At 34.7% G+C, this 14057-nt stretch overlaps 1 protein-coding gene across 2 annotated transcripts in view; it reads right to left on the bottom strand.

Annotated features, from left to right (window-relative positions):
* qless (decaprenyl diphosphate synthase subunit 1 qless) overlaps positions 1-14057 on the bottom strand; it is a 266443-nt gene that overhangs the window by 54756 nt on the left and 197630 nt on the right. For both annotated transcript variants that reach the window (XM_072537990.1, XM_072537991.1), the window contains one exon: positions 5291-5432. In XM_072537990.1, coding sequence (XP_072394091.1) covers positions 5291-5432 — 142 coding nt within the window. The remainder of the gene's footprint in view (positions 1-5290; positions 5433-14057) is intronic.

The following is a 14057-nucleotide window of genomic DNA, read 5'->3' as shown; positions in this document are numbered from 1 at the left end:
ATCTTTTACCAGAGGAACACACCAGTCAGTTTTCTGAATATAATGAATTCTCAATATGCATTTGAGGATTATCTTAACTTTAAATAGGGCAGTTTTGTTTGTTGACGTAGCCATGAAACCAAAAGTGAGCTTCATCACTAAACAAAATTTGCTTATGAAAATCGAAATCAACGGCAATCTCGTTTTTGACATACTCACCGAATCTACGCCTTGCTAGGTGATGATGTACCTTTAATTCTTGCATGAGTTGGATTTTGTAAGCACGCAAAGCAAAATCTTTACTTAAAATTTTCCATTAAGTGGATGGACATGTATCCAACTGCTGTGCACGATGACAGATAGACTGATTCGGGTCTTCCTGTATGCTACGCTCTACAGCAGCAACAACTTCTTCTGTACGCACTGTACGACGTGTGTATAGATGCATATTATCATTTAGAGTAAACATTTCATGGTTAATCGAATTACTTGTTTTGGTGGACTATTATGTTGACAATAAAATGGACGTAGTGCGCGATACGTATTTCGAACAGAACCACAATTTTCAAAATAAATTTGTAAAATTTGAAAGCGTGGTTCAGGAGTCAAATCTATTCATGCTGAAATGCCAAACGCAACTTAACATAAATCACTTGATAGCTGTCAAAATGGTCAACAGTTAAAAAAGTGGTATCAACTTACATTTCTATACCTCTAAAAAAACGCCCAATATACTATGCCATATATTGGAGAATATTTTATACGCTGCATTTAGGAGCGTAATTCCTCGATAGTTAGAGCATTCAAAGATATCTCCCTTTTTGTGTACGGTGCAAAGTATTCCAATATTCCAATCATTGGGAAGGAATTTCTGTATCCATATTTCTTTTATAAGCTGCTGTAACGCTATTATGATATAGTGGCCACCTTCTCTATATAATTTCGCTGGGAGATTATCTATTCCGGGTGATTTGTTTCTGGCTAGTTTGTTTACAGCGTCTTTAACTTCCAGGATCGTTCTTCTACATTGATTTGTGTTTGCCTTGAATTCTTTTCTGTTGATGTTAACTTTCTTATAGGTTTCGTTTCTTCATTCTGTGTATTTTCTTTTCTTCTCTTCTCTTTGTCTGGCAATTCTCTATACTTGTTTTAGTTCGGCGGGTAAGCATTTTTGCATAGGCTTCATTTTTTTTCTGTGTTGCATCTTTGCATTCATCGCAAACCAGTGATTTTTTCGGGTACAGGTTTCTGTTCCTATTTCATCTTGTGCTGCTGACTCAATATCTTCCTTTATCCTGTTGCAGTAGGAGTCTATATCTCTCTGGTCTTCTTCGCCTAGACTTTGATTCCTTAACCTATTGGTAATATTTTCCCAGTACTGTTTTGCAACAGTTGCATCTCCCAGCTTCTGTACATTCCATTTCTTTCTATCTATTTCTTTTTCTTTGTTGGAGTTTGAAATTCTAACCCTTCGTGTTGAGATCACTAAACAATGATCTGAGTCTATGTTTGCGCCTCTATAACTTCTGCAGTTTGTTATGTCCGTTCCGTGTCTTGAATCTATTAAGATGTGATCAATCTGACTAGTTGTTCTTCGATCAGGGGAGGTCCAGGTTACCTTGTGTATATTCTTGTGTTCAAAATAGGTGCTAGCGACGGTCATGTTCAGTGCTGCTGCTAAGTTTATCAGTCGTAATCCATTATCGCTACTGATGTTGTGTAGGCTATGCCTTCCTATAGTCGGCATAAAAACTCGCTCTCGTCCTATTCTTGCATTCATATCACCTAGCACTATCTTGATGTCATTTCTGGGGCATCTTCTGTAGGCTTGTTCTAGGTCTTCGAAAAGCTGCTCTTTAATGTCTTCTAGTTTGTCGTCGGTCGGTGCATGTGCAATAATTAAACTGATATTAAAAAATTTACCTTTTAAGCGTAAATAGCACATTATTTGACTGTAGGCTTTAAAATCAATAACTAGGCCTTTTGTTCTTTGGTTTACTATAAATCCCACTCCATCTATGTGTTGGTTTTCATTGCAGCTGTAATATATGGAGTGGGTTCTCTTGTCAAGAATGCCTGTTCCTCCATCGCATTTCCTGTAGTGCCAAAACATCTACTCTGTACATGTTCACTATGTCTAGTAGAGATGCGAGTGCTCCAGCTCGGTACAGGGTTCGGGTGTTCCATGTTCCTAATCTTAATTCCATTTTTCGTTTGCAGTGTCGTCGTCGTAAGTTCCGTCCGGCTAATAGTTCTTGAGGTTCCGTAACATATGATTTTTACAGGAAGAGGTTGTTAGCCTCTAGCCTAACCCCCAACCTGGAGGGCCAGGGACTCTGTTGGGTTGCCATACCAGTCTGTTTTGGTTCACGGGTGGTATTTTTGTAGGTCGCTTTCTGTTTCTAATATATTCTTTTCTAGTTCGCTCCTTTTTTCTGTATTTATTTAACCCATGTAATTCTCTCTACGATTTATTTTCTTCTATATATCTTTCCGCTTCATCCATGTATTTTTCATATGTAAGGAACAAGAAAAAGGAAAAGAAAAAGAAAAAGGAACAGAAAAAGAAGTTAGTCAACAATAAAATAAAGTAAATTAAAAAAAGAATAAGCAAAAAGTATAAATGTTGAGTCTTACTGTCAGTTTTACAAGATTACAGTAGTTTTTCAAAATAATTAACGATAAACTTACAGTTTTATACGATTTTTTTTGTTAATAATAGTAAAACCGAAAAACATCTAAATTGTAATTATTTTTGGTACATACACAGCAATCTACTTCTCGTTCTTAATGATGAAAATTGGACATCCTCATCTTTCTTTATCTGTTTGGTCTATACGATTACAAGTATAATCATACAAGAATGTCGAATAACCCATCAGTTTAGTATAGCAGTGTCCAAATAAATTATTTGCGTGAAAGTTTTCGTACATAATTATAATAGTGCAAAATATACATTTTTACATCACTCGAACACTAAATCGGGTTGTGTAAATATGATGAAAATAGATGGGCACGTGAAAACATTCCAATGACAAACACTCAAACTGTGTACAAATGATAGTAAAGCTAAAAGTGAGATTTCATTAAAATTCACCAGATACCGCTTTCAATCAATGAAAGTTTTTGTTTTGGGGTTCAAGCCGTATATCATAGACGTATCCGGTTGGTATACGAAGGGTCATTTTTTTAATAACTCTTTAATGAAATATACATACAGGGTGAGTTTTATATATACATACATTTATATGTATACATACTTAAAAAATATGTGGAATTCTACAGGGTGATCAATAACTACGTGATATCGCAAACATACAATTGTTTTAATAGGACACCCTATATATTTTTTCATATTTATATTCCTCTCATAATTCTTGTTCTTATAATATTGGGCTTTGTATTACTATACAGAGTATTTAACAAGTTATGACCATTTTTATTTCGAAATCCCTATGAAATCAATACCATGTATATAAAGAAATAATGCATAACAATTATTTATTTTATATAATAAGGTGAACAATATATTTTAGCTTTTAAATTAAGTTTAATTGAAATCATTGACTAAAATTTGTATACAAGGTGAACTACAAAACGAAATTACAACTTTCTCAATTTTTTTAAATAGATCACTCTTTCATTTTTATATAGCATTCCCTATAAGTACCTAAACTCATTATTTTCCGAGATATTTTTAGTTTTTTTCAAATTTCGGGAATACATTCAATTTTTGTAAGTAGAAATAAGTATTGAGTATTCAGTGATAATATAACAAAATTATTTTTATTCAATAAGTAACTAACAAAAAATATAAACCATAATAATATGTAATGAATGTAACAATTAATGTGATACTAAGGAAATAAGCCTAAAGTAAATGTTCAAAATGTCCACCTTCAACGTCTATACAAGTTTATAACCGATATTCAAATGACCTAGCCACATTTCTTAACATTTGTAAGCCAATTTTATTAAAACCTTCTCTTATTCTATTTTTCATATCATCTGGCGTTGTTGGGGGCTTCTGGTATACAAGGTCTTTGATATAGCCCCACATAAAAAAATCAATATTGGAGAATTCCGGTGATTGCGGTGGCCAAACAGTTGGTTCTCCTCTGCCTATCCACCTCTCAGGAAAGTTATTATTTAGATGATTGTGAATAGGAGCAATGTGGTGAACTGGAGCACCGTCGTGTAATAACCACATTCTTTGTAAGCGGTACATTTTGCAGTAGTATTGGCAAATGATTATTTAGAAAATCCACATATATGGCACCATTGACACGACCGTCAAAAAAATGTGGGCCAATCACATAATCGCCAACAATACCACCCCAAACATTTATAGACCACCTAGTTTGACTATGAGTATTAACAAAATAGGGATTGCGTGATGCATAGTAATGAAAATTATGCCGATTCACCGTTCTATTTTTGTGAAACGTAGCCTCATCTCCAAAAAGCACATAATCGAAAAAAAATCGGTCCCTTTGCACTTGCTGCTGAGACCATTGACAAAAAGCTAACCTGCGTTGATAATCATCGACTGTCTATTCTCTCAGTTTATGTTTACGAAAGATTTTTGCTGTTGAAGTTTGACTAATGTCATGTTGGCGTGAAATTTCACGAGTGCTGATGTGGGGATCTTCAGTAGTAGCTATCAGTATATCATATTCCTTTTCCTCACTTTTTCCTCCTCCAACAGTTTTGGTTCTCTCTTTTTTTTTTTTTCATATACAACTGACCCAGTGCGAAGAAAACGATCCATTAATTTTTCAAAAGCTCTTGCTCTTGGCTTCCTGCGTTCGGGATATCGCTCGTGATATATTCTGGATGCAAGTAAGCAATTTCTCAAACTTTCTTCTAATACCCAGATTATATCTGTTAACTCTTCTGAAAAAAAATTCATTTTAACAATAAAGACAAGCCACACAGACCGATTAAAAAGGTAATAATATGAAAACCTACCTACATTTTCAAAGCCTACCATTTACGGTTTAATAATATAAAAACTGCCATTTTTTCAAAGCCTACTATTTTACCTTTGTAACTTACACAAATGGCCTTTTACTTATTAATAACTGCGCATCACAATCGGCAGTTAGGAATGTTTTATTAAAAATTCCTGGCTTAGAATAATTTTGATATTCAATCTAAAAGTTGTTTCATCAATTGTAAATTGTTTTGCTTTCTGTTGTGTGCGAATTATTGAATAAAAATAATGTTGTTATATTATTATACAAAACATAATATTATCTTGTAGATTATTGTAAATTAGTAAATGTATTGGAAAATTTCTAAAACTTACTTTTTTGTGGTTCCATTTGACATTAACACTAGGTTTACCCCTTCGAAAGTCTGACTGATCGATGACATCATCGTGAACAAGTGAGGCTGTGTGGATCATTTCTGATATCATCGCTACTTCTCTTTGCGACGACAAAAGACCACTGAAACAAAAATAAATAATTACAAAACTTAATTTTATAGGTCCGTGGATGCGAAGATCGAAAATTTTGAAATCTTACACGAATTAACTAACATGGACAGATTGTCTCTTTTTTTAGTACTTCTCCTTAAATGGGAAGTAGCGGCAACTATGGAAGAACCTTCTTTATATGCAATAGTGATTAGATGTTTTAAGCTATAATTTATAATCTGTTATATCTGCTGTTGCCTGGTCCGCCTATGTCTTCAATTAAATTATTAATATTGTTTGGAAATTAAAATATTATATTAAAATTAATTATTATTTGTCCATAATGAATTATAGAAGGATGTATCGTTTGCATATTATAATGTGGCCAAATACAATTCAACACGTTCTTTTAACAACGGTTTCTTGATTTTACTCGGTAATTCGTTGTAAGATATGAAAGACAGATTACAAAAAATAGAGTCAGAATTCAGACGGAGTATTGCTCTAACCACTATAATGTTCCATAACTTGATAAAGTTATACCTACTGGATGGGAGGAAAAAAATGGAAATTACAAATACCTATCTACTTGAGTGTATATGATAGATACAAAGAGATTCATGAACTCAAAACTGGAATAAGAGACCAAAAATATGAAAAGCTAAGAATGGTAAAAAGTATATGCAGTTAAAAATGTTACGAGATAGCTAAGAAGTCAAAATCTGTATCTAGAAAAGCAAAAACGCAGGGAAAACATTTTAAAGGTAAAGAGTGCAGCTTTCGGATGAATTTTTTGTATTTTGACTCAAATGAAAGCAGTTTTTATAAAGATGTTCAATAATTAAACTTTGCCCAATTTTTGCCATTTTTTATTATTCTCATGAGATGAGTAAATTTTATCACTTTCATTGACTGGTCACTATGGAATTTTCATTATTAGAACCCAATCTTCAAAACTTATAGTATGAAATTTTGGTTTTGAGTTTTAGCCAAATGTGAGACATTAGGTGTCTTTATTCAAGTTACACCGGATTAAAAAAAATGAAGAAAATTGCTCCACTAGAAGCCGAGAAAATACATTTTTTTTGCTTATACCGATTTTGAAATTTATAATTCAATTTTCTTCAACCTAGTTTTTTTTTGCTATGTTTTACGTGCAATACGTCGTTTTTATTATTATATTATATCTTGAAGATATGAAATTTTTATAGAGAAAGAGCTCCGAATATTTATTTATCGTATGGCATACAATAAGAACACATAATTAAAAATCAATATAAAACGTTACATGAAGTATTACAAACGAACATCTAATGTATATTGTAAAACATTTTCGGTCTGACGTACGGTCAGTCGTTGCGCACCACAGTCACACTCAGGAGTATAGGCTTTTCCCCATCTATATTAGCTGTCATGACATCTACCGCTGCTCTTCTCCGCCTCCATTCATCAACTGTCGAACATCCAGCCCATCAATGAGAGGCTCTCCTCTCTGAGCAGGAGTTACACAATCAAAACCATCCGTGGCCAAAACTTCAGAGCGCAAAACATCTTGAAAACTACCTGCTCATCCATCGGCAATGTATTCAAAAGACGACCTAAACCCAAACTCCCTTTCCCACTCACTAAATTACTGGCCCTTGCCAGCAACGAACTCCCTGGTGAATAAATTGACACCCTAGAGGTAACTCCTCTCTTTTGCCGCCATAATAATCAGTAAATGCTCATCTCGAGCTTTCTAGACAGGGAGGGATCGGTTTTCTGTGGTTTCCCGATCCCATTGCACAATGATACCTGTCTATTGCAGAGGATACAACCACAGCTGCCCTCAGGCGATTCACAATTATATACTTATTAATTAAATTAAATTTATATATTTATTAAATTCAATCAATGTGTAACCATATTTTCACTAATAAAATTCTGAAAAGGACCGTTTTAGCTAAACAACCCTTTCACCTGTGATTGTCCAGGATCCTCCTCCACCGGACACATCCAACGAAGCTAACCACCAGTAGAACCAATGCAGCGACAAAAGCTAACCCAACAAAAAAAACAAACCACGTCCTGAAGAGGTGAAAAACCTAAACAGGACAACAAAACACAAATTAAGAGAAAATCCAACCAAAAGCAAAGATCATCGAGACAATGAACTACCGCTGCTTGTTCTTATTCTGTTTAGCTTTGTCCATGCATTGCGGGTCAGTTCAAAGCCTGGCGGTTTCTGATCGATACAGGCCATTTGGTGTGCTTCCTGTGGTGAGTCGTTCTCCCATTGTTTTCTCCAATCGTTGGTGAGGTTGAAATGTTCCTGATGTAAGAAGTTGGCTCTTAGGAATAGGGGATATCCAGAGCGCAGTCCATTTATTTCGATATCAAGCTTATCATGGTGGATGGGTAGTTAATGGTTAGCCTCGATTTTTTGATATTCTCTAAGAACAGAACGACTTCTTCGCAGTTTCGGCGGTGGAATGTGACTCAGAATGGGAAGCCAGTAGTTCAGTGTGAATCTAATTGTACCTGAGATCATTCAAATTCTCTGGTTTAATTGGGTGTCAATAATCTTCGTGTGTTTGCTACACCAGGGAAGCATGCTCAGCCGCTGAGTATACAAGTCCGAGAACGGATGATCTGAGTACGGAGGCTGAGGACCCCAATGTGGTGCCACATAGCTTTTGGCCTATATTATTTCGCGTTTTCAGTTTTGCTGCCGTTCTTTGTAGGTGTTCTTTAAAACTGAATGTTCTGTCCAGAGTCACTTCAAGATATTTTGGTGTTATGATATGAGTGAGCAGTCTGTTTTCAAAGTGGCTTGAACATTATTCACATAGAAACAGCACACTTCGGTTTTCGTTGCATTGGACCCTAGCCTCCATTTGTGAAAGTATTCTCCCATAATGGCAACGTCCGTTAGTATTGTTTCTGTAATATCTATGTTATTATTCCTTGCTGCAATGGCCCAGCCGTCAGCGTAGCCAAACTTCTGACTGCTTAGAAGTTGTCTCAGGTAGGTCCAAGATGTAGAAATTAAACAGTAAGGGTGCCAAAACAGATCCCTGTGGCAGTCCATTGAGGAGCTTCATTTGGACACTTTTAAAGTTGCCCATTGTAACTTGAAAAAGTCTGTCGGTGAGCGTGATATCAACAAGTTTAGTTACCTCTTGCAGATTAGTCCTTATCTCCAGACAGTATCGTATGCAGCTGATAGGTTAATGAAAGCAACGGATATTTTTTGCTTTCTTTAAAAACCTGCTTCAATATGTATTCTTAGGGATAGGATCTGATCTGTGCCGCTGTGGTTAGGTCTGAACCCTGATTGCTCAGTAGGTATCAATTCAAATATATTACTACTAATTCTGTGGTAGATTAAGCGTTCCAAGAGTTTATAGACACAGCTCAGTAGTGCAATCGGTCGGTAGTTTTGGGGCTGATCATTTACCATTAGTGGCTTTAATATGACTCACGAATATAAGAGCTCAGAAAGAAAAAGGTAGTGGTTTAAAGGATTAGTTGTAAAAGAAGCGTCTTTTCTAACATCGTTTTCTGAATTTAATTTAAACAAATAGTTACCTACCGAAATGTTGTATTTGTTTTTAAACCAAAAAATTGGTTATAATTTTAAAACATTCCTGAGGCCGCCCAAATAATCCGATTATAATTCTAAAACAAGATTTTAAAAAAATTCAATTTATAAAAAATTTGATTGCAAAATTATTATGCAAAATCTATGAAATCTATTTGATGGAATTTGGTAGACTGTTTTGTTATAAAGATGCCAAGTGCAATTTAAATTGTTGAAAAACTTGAATAATAAAAGGCTTTGTTGGTGAATTTTGTCACTCAGTATTAGTGGTGATTTTATTAATATTATTTGTCGATTTATAACAAGCTCGTAATAGCTTTTCGATTAACGGAGAGGAGTGTTACAAATGATGCATGTTTTGTATCACGTTTTGCATTTTAACACTGTAATAATATTTAGTATATAATTATTATATGTGTGATCTATTACATGAACTTTGTGTTCAATCATGCAAAAACTTGATCTATGCGCACTATAGACAGAAAAATTTAGCTAATTGTCGCCTTGTCATTTCTGGTGCAATGTAAAGTCAACCTTCAAATTCATTTAGAATGTCTTTAGCAACTGCCTATGAAGTTATGAAATGGAACCGAATTGCACATTTGCAAGTGGTAATTAAGCCTGACACTGAAACAGTCATTATATCAATAGCTAAAGTAATGATACTTTATAGGTTCTTTGCACTTAAAAAACAATTTTATTTCGTATTTATTTATATTTCTATAATATCTCTGGAAATATACGTTGAATTTTCTGTTTTTTATTTGGATTTTTTTTTTGACCGTGAACTTAATCTTTGCTATTTTTTATTCATGATAATAACAATACAATCTTAACATTTAGGATATTGTTCTGAAGCTATTCTCTTGTGACATTTTAATATTATTTACTATCTTGAATGTGAATTATCCACTTATTGAGTTTAACACGTTTTGACTCATATATGGGCTACATCGATTTTTCACCACTGGACCAGTGTCTCACCCTTAAGCCGGGGATCGTACTGCACAAACCGGCAATTTAACTTGTTACGTTCGGACAGAGCGGATTGCGCTTTGGACATGGTCTATAAAAAAGTGTGACTTATATATCTGACAAAGCACTTAGAATGTTGCCCATCAATTTGAACTAATGGCACTTTGGTTCCAATATAATGTTTGGATTATCTTTATAATTTTACTTTCAATGTGCTTATTCGTAAGTATTGATATTAGTTTTTTATGTCATACTCTATCAAAAGCTTTTTCGTAGTCAAAAAAGCACAAGTATAGGCCAACGTTTACATCCCGATTAATACTATCTCAAGTTATTTTATAGTTCTTTTTCTTCTTGTGTTTATGTAGACATGACTGTCTGTTTTTCAATGTGCCTCCAGTAAGTTGTGGTTCGATCGTTTTCGTAGACTTCCTACTGATCGTCTTCCTATTAGGAAACCGTCTCTTGCCGTCTTTACTACTATATTTGTTGTCTTCGGCTTATATGATCGTTCCATTCTATTCTTCTATTTCTTACCCGGTTCTTGATGTTCTCCACCTTGCATCTACGTCGTTTATCTGTACTTACCATCAATTTTTCATCTCTGCTGTTTCAAACATCCTTTTTGTCCTCTCTGTGTCAGGTCGTGTTTCTGCCACGTATGTCATTATTGGTCTGATGACTGTTTTGTAAATTTTGTCTTTGATTTCTTTCCCGATATTATTATTTCTTCGTATTGTTTCATTTAGGCAATCTGCTTCACTGTTTGTTCTATTCACTTAATCTTCCACTTCAGTTTCGAGCTTTCCGTAGCTAGTGCCTAGATATTTAAACTCCATCACTTTTTCTATTATCTGACCTTCCAGCTCCAATTTACATCTTAGTAAATTTGCTGTTATAACCATGCACTTTGTCTTTTTTGGGGAAATTTACATGTACAGCATACGTTTTAAATCATTTTCACTTTGAGTTAGTAGTATTGCTATGCAGCGTCGTCTGCATAGCAGATTATTTTAAGTTGTTTTTCTCCCATTTGGTATCCTTTTTAGTTCTTACTTTTTTCATTATTTCATCCATAATTAGGTTGAACAATCGAGGACTCTTGCGATTATAAATATAGCGTCAGTGCATGATCTTCCCGACCTAAAACCTTGTTGTTCTTCTGCAAGTGTTATAATTTCATTCAGTGTATTTGTTATGACTTTGGTTGTTAATTTTAGTGTTGTTTATAATAAATTAATTCCTCTGTAATTTTATGGGTCCGATTTGTCTCCCTTTTTAAAGAGAGGTATTAGGATTATTATTCTCCATTCTTGAGGAATTCGGTTTTGTTCTATTATTTTTTGGATAAATTTTAATAGTTGTTTAGTCAGATCTAGTCCTCCGTACTTTAGGAGTTCGTTCGGTGTTCTGTCCTCTCCTGGTGATTTTCTATTTTTTAATTTCCTTGATGCTTTCTTTACCTCCTTACTTTCCTTCCTCCTCAATATTTATTTTTTCGTTTGTCATCACCTCTGGTGTTAATGGTTCATTATCGTCACCTTTAGCTTTACCTTTTAATAGGGATCGAAAGTAGTCTACCCATGTTTCCTTCTAAGTGTTTTTCGTTTTTATTAGTTCGTGCATCTCTTTTCTTTGTTCTCTGATCATTCTCCATATTTCTTTTTGTGTTCCGTAGAAGTCGTGTTCAATCTGTTTTGAGAAGCTCTGCCAGTGTTCCCTTTTTATTTGTCTAACTAAAGTATTCGTTTCATTTCTGATTCGTTTATAGTGGTTATATGTCTGTTGTATTTGTTATGTTCTGTATTGTAAAAAGGTTTTCCTCTTTTCTTCACAATTTGTCTTTATTTCCTTTCTAAACCATGGTGTTTTCTTTTTTGATATATTAGTGTTCGTTACTTTTCTCTCTCCAAGTGATATTGTTGCTGTGTTAATTATGCTATTTTTTGAGTTTTTCCCAGCTTTCCTCGATGTAACCTTTTTGTAATATATTATTCTCAGCGATCTTCTCTTCTCTGATATATAATATATAATACTATAGTTGAAGCCATTAAATTGTTGGCTTATTTATTAATTTAACCTATTTTAAAATGTTTAAAATTTCGGCCAGATCATAATGTTGATCCGACAAGAACGGTAGTTCCGGCCAATTGGCCTGATCGATTCATCCCTAGTAGAGCGTCGATTATCCGAACCTCGATCAACCAAACCACCACTTATCCGAACTCTCGATTCCCGCGTACCTATCTCCTCCGGCTCCCCGCGTTCACCCTTATCAAGACTTGTTAGTTGTATTCGTTTCGTATGTTAGTTACTCCCGAGTAGCCGCTGGTCAATAAACTAAATTTTGACGCGTTGTCACTTGAAAGTAAACAGCAGATTAATATAAACGGTTAGAGGAAGGTAAATCTATATCGAAGTTATCCATTTCAGTTCTGTCAAAGAATATAGACGCTTCTATATTCTTTGGTTCTGTTATGCGTTCCACAACATGAGCAATACTCGTCATTCTTCGCAGGTCTTCGGTTCTTATTCGGTGCCGGAATGTCACTCCCAGCATAGACCGTTCAATTCGTCTCTGTGCCACTCTCAATTTCGAAGCCGTAGTCTTGCTTAGAGTCTTAGTTTCCGCCCCATAGGTCAAGACCGGTAATACACATTGGTCAAATACTTTTCTTTTAAGGCTAATTGGTATGTTGGCTCTAAATGTGTCTCGCACTTTTCCAAAGGCTGCCCACGCTAAAGTAATTCGTCGTTAGATTTCGCATGTTTCGTTATTTTTGCTGATTCTTATTTCATTACCCAAACGTATATTTCTCCACCAGTTCTGGTGGTTATACAATGAGTGATCAAATTATTAGAGCCACCCCATAAAATTTTACTTTTTGTCTAAAAATGGTATGTAATGGAGCTATAAAACATATTTTTGTGCTTAATTCTATTTCACTGTGATTTAGAATCTTATAAAGTTTATAAATATTAAAAAAGAAACCAGTAAGTAATTACATGAAAACACTTAAAATTATGCCTTAAGCCTAATACTTGGTAGTATCATCCTTTGTAGAAATGACTGTCTGGCACCTTCTTGACATACTTTCTATGAATATCTGGCAATTTTGTGGAATTGTTCCACTCCTGTGCCATTCTGCTATTAAGCGCTCGATCAATTGACGCTTTGTAGTTATAATTTTATTAGAAACTAGCGGACCAACTCGACATCGAGTTTTTTAAATAAAATTTTTATTTTGCGAGAAAAATTAAGAGATCAATACAAACAATATAAGCAAGAATATACATAACATTCATCAATAATAATGCAAGTAAAAAAAAAAGTGATTATGGAAGTCGACCTCAAAACCGGAATGCAATTTTTAGTTCATCAAATGTCGACATGGATATCATTTAGCAGTTAATTTTGCATGCTGATCACGAATCCGGTGTCAGATTTGCTCTATCTTGACGTTTTATGCGCGTTTCGGGTCACTTCCGGTGTCGGATCGCAACCGGAAGTACATATTTAGATTCGTCTCGACGAGACCTTTCGATCCATATATACATTGTGGGGTCTAAAACTTAAAGTAAATTTTAACTTCCGGTCATCTCAAAACCGGAAGTGAATTTTTGTACCAAAAGTATATCTTGACAATCTCATACGTAATACTAATAATATTCCGAAAAAATATTTTAATTATCTAATATGGTTTTTGAGTAAAGTGGTGGACAAGAAAAGGGCTTAGCGTTTTAGTATATAAGATTTCTTATTCATGAGCTTCCAAAGATTTTCTATTGCATTCAGATCTGGCGAGTTGCCAGGGCAGTTGTCTGGTTGTCAGCAAGGAATTTTGTAACAGTTTTTGCCTTGTGCCAGGACGTCGAGTCAAGTATAAACGTGAAACTCTTATTCAGAAACCACTCCTGGGCCTGGAAAAGCATTTTTGCTTACAGTACTCTTAAGTACTGGTCCTGCCGCATTGTTACTTCGACAATGTAGAGTCTACCTGAGACTGCTTATGGTAGACCACACCATGATATTTAGGAGCTGTTTTACCACCCTTACAATACAAACAGCTTTATCTTTTTCCCCATACAAATTCAGCT

This window comes from Diabrotica undecimpunctata, chromosome 7 (assembly GCF_040954645.1).
Source record: "Diabrotica undecimpunctata isolate CICGRU chromosome 7, icDiaUnde3, whole genome shotgun sequence".
NCBI classification, from domain to species: Eukaryota; Metazoa; Arthropoda; class Insecta; order Coleoptera; family Chrysomelidae; genus Diabrotica; species Diabrotica undecimpunctata.
This window is presented reverse-complemented; position numbering and strand designations above follow the sequence as displayed.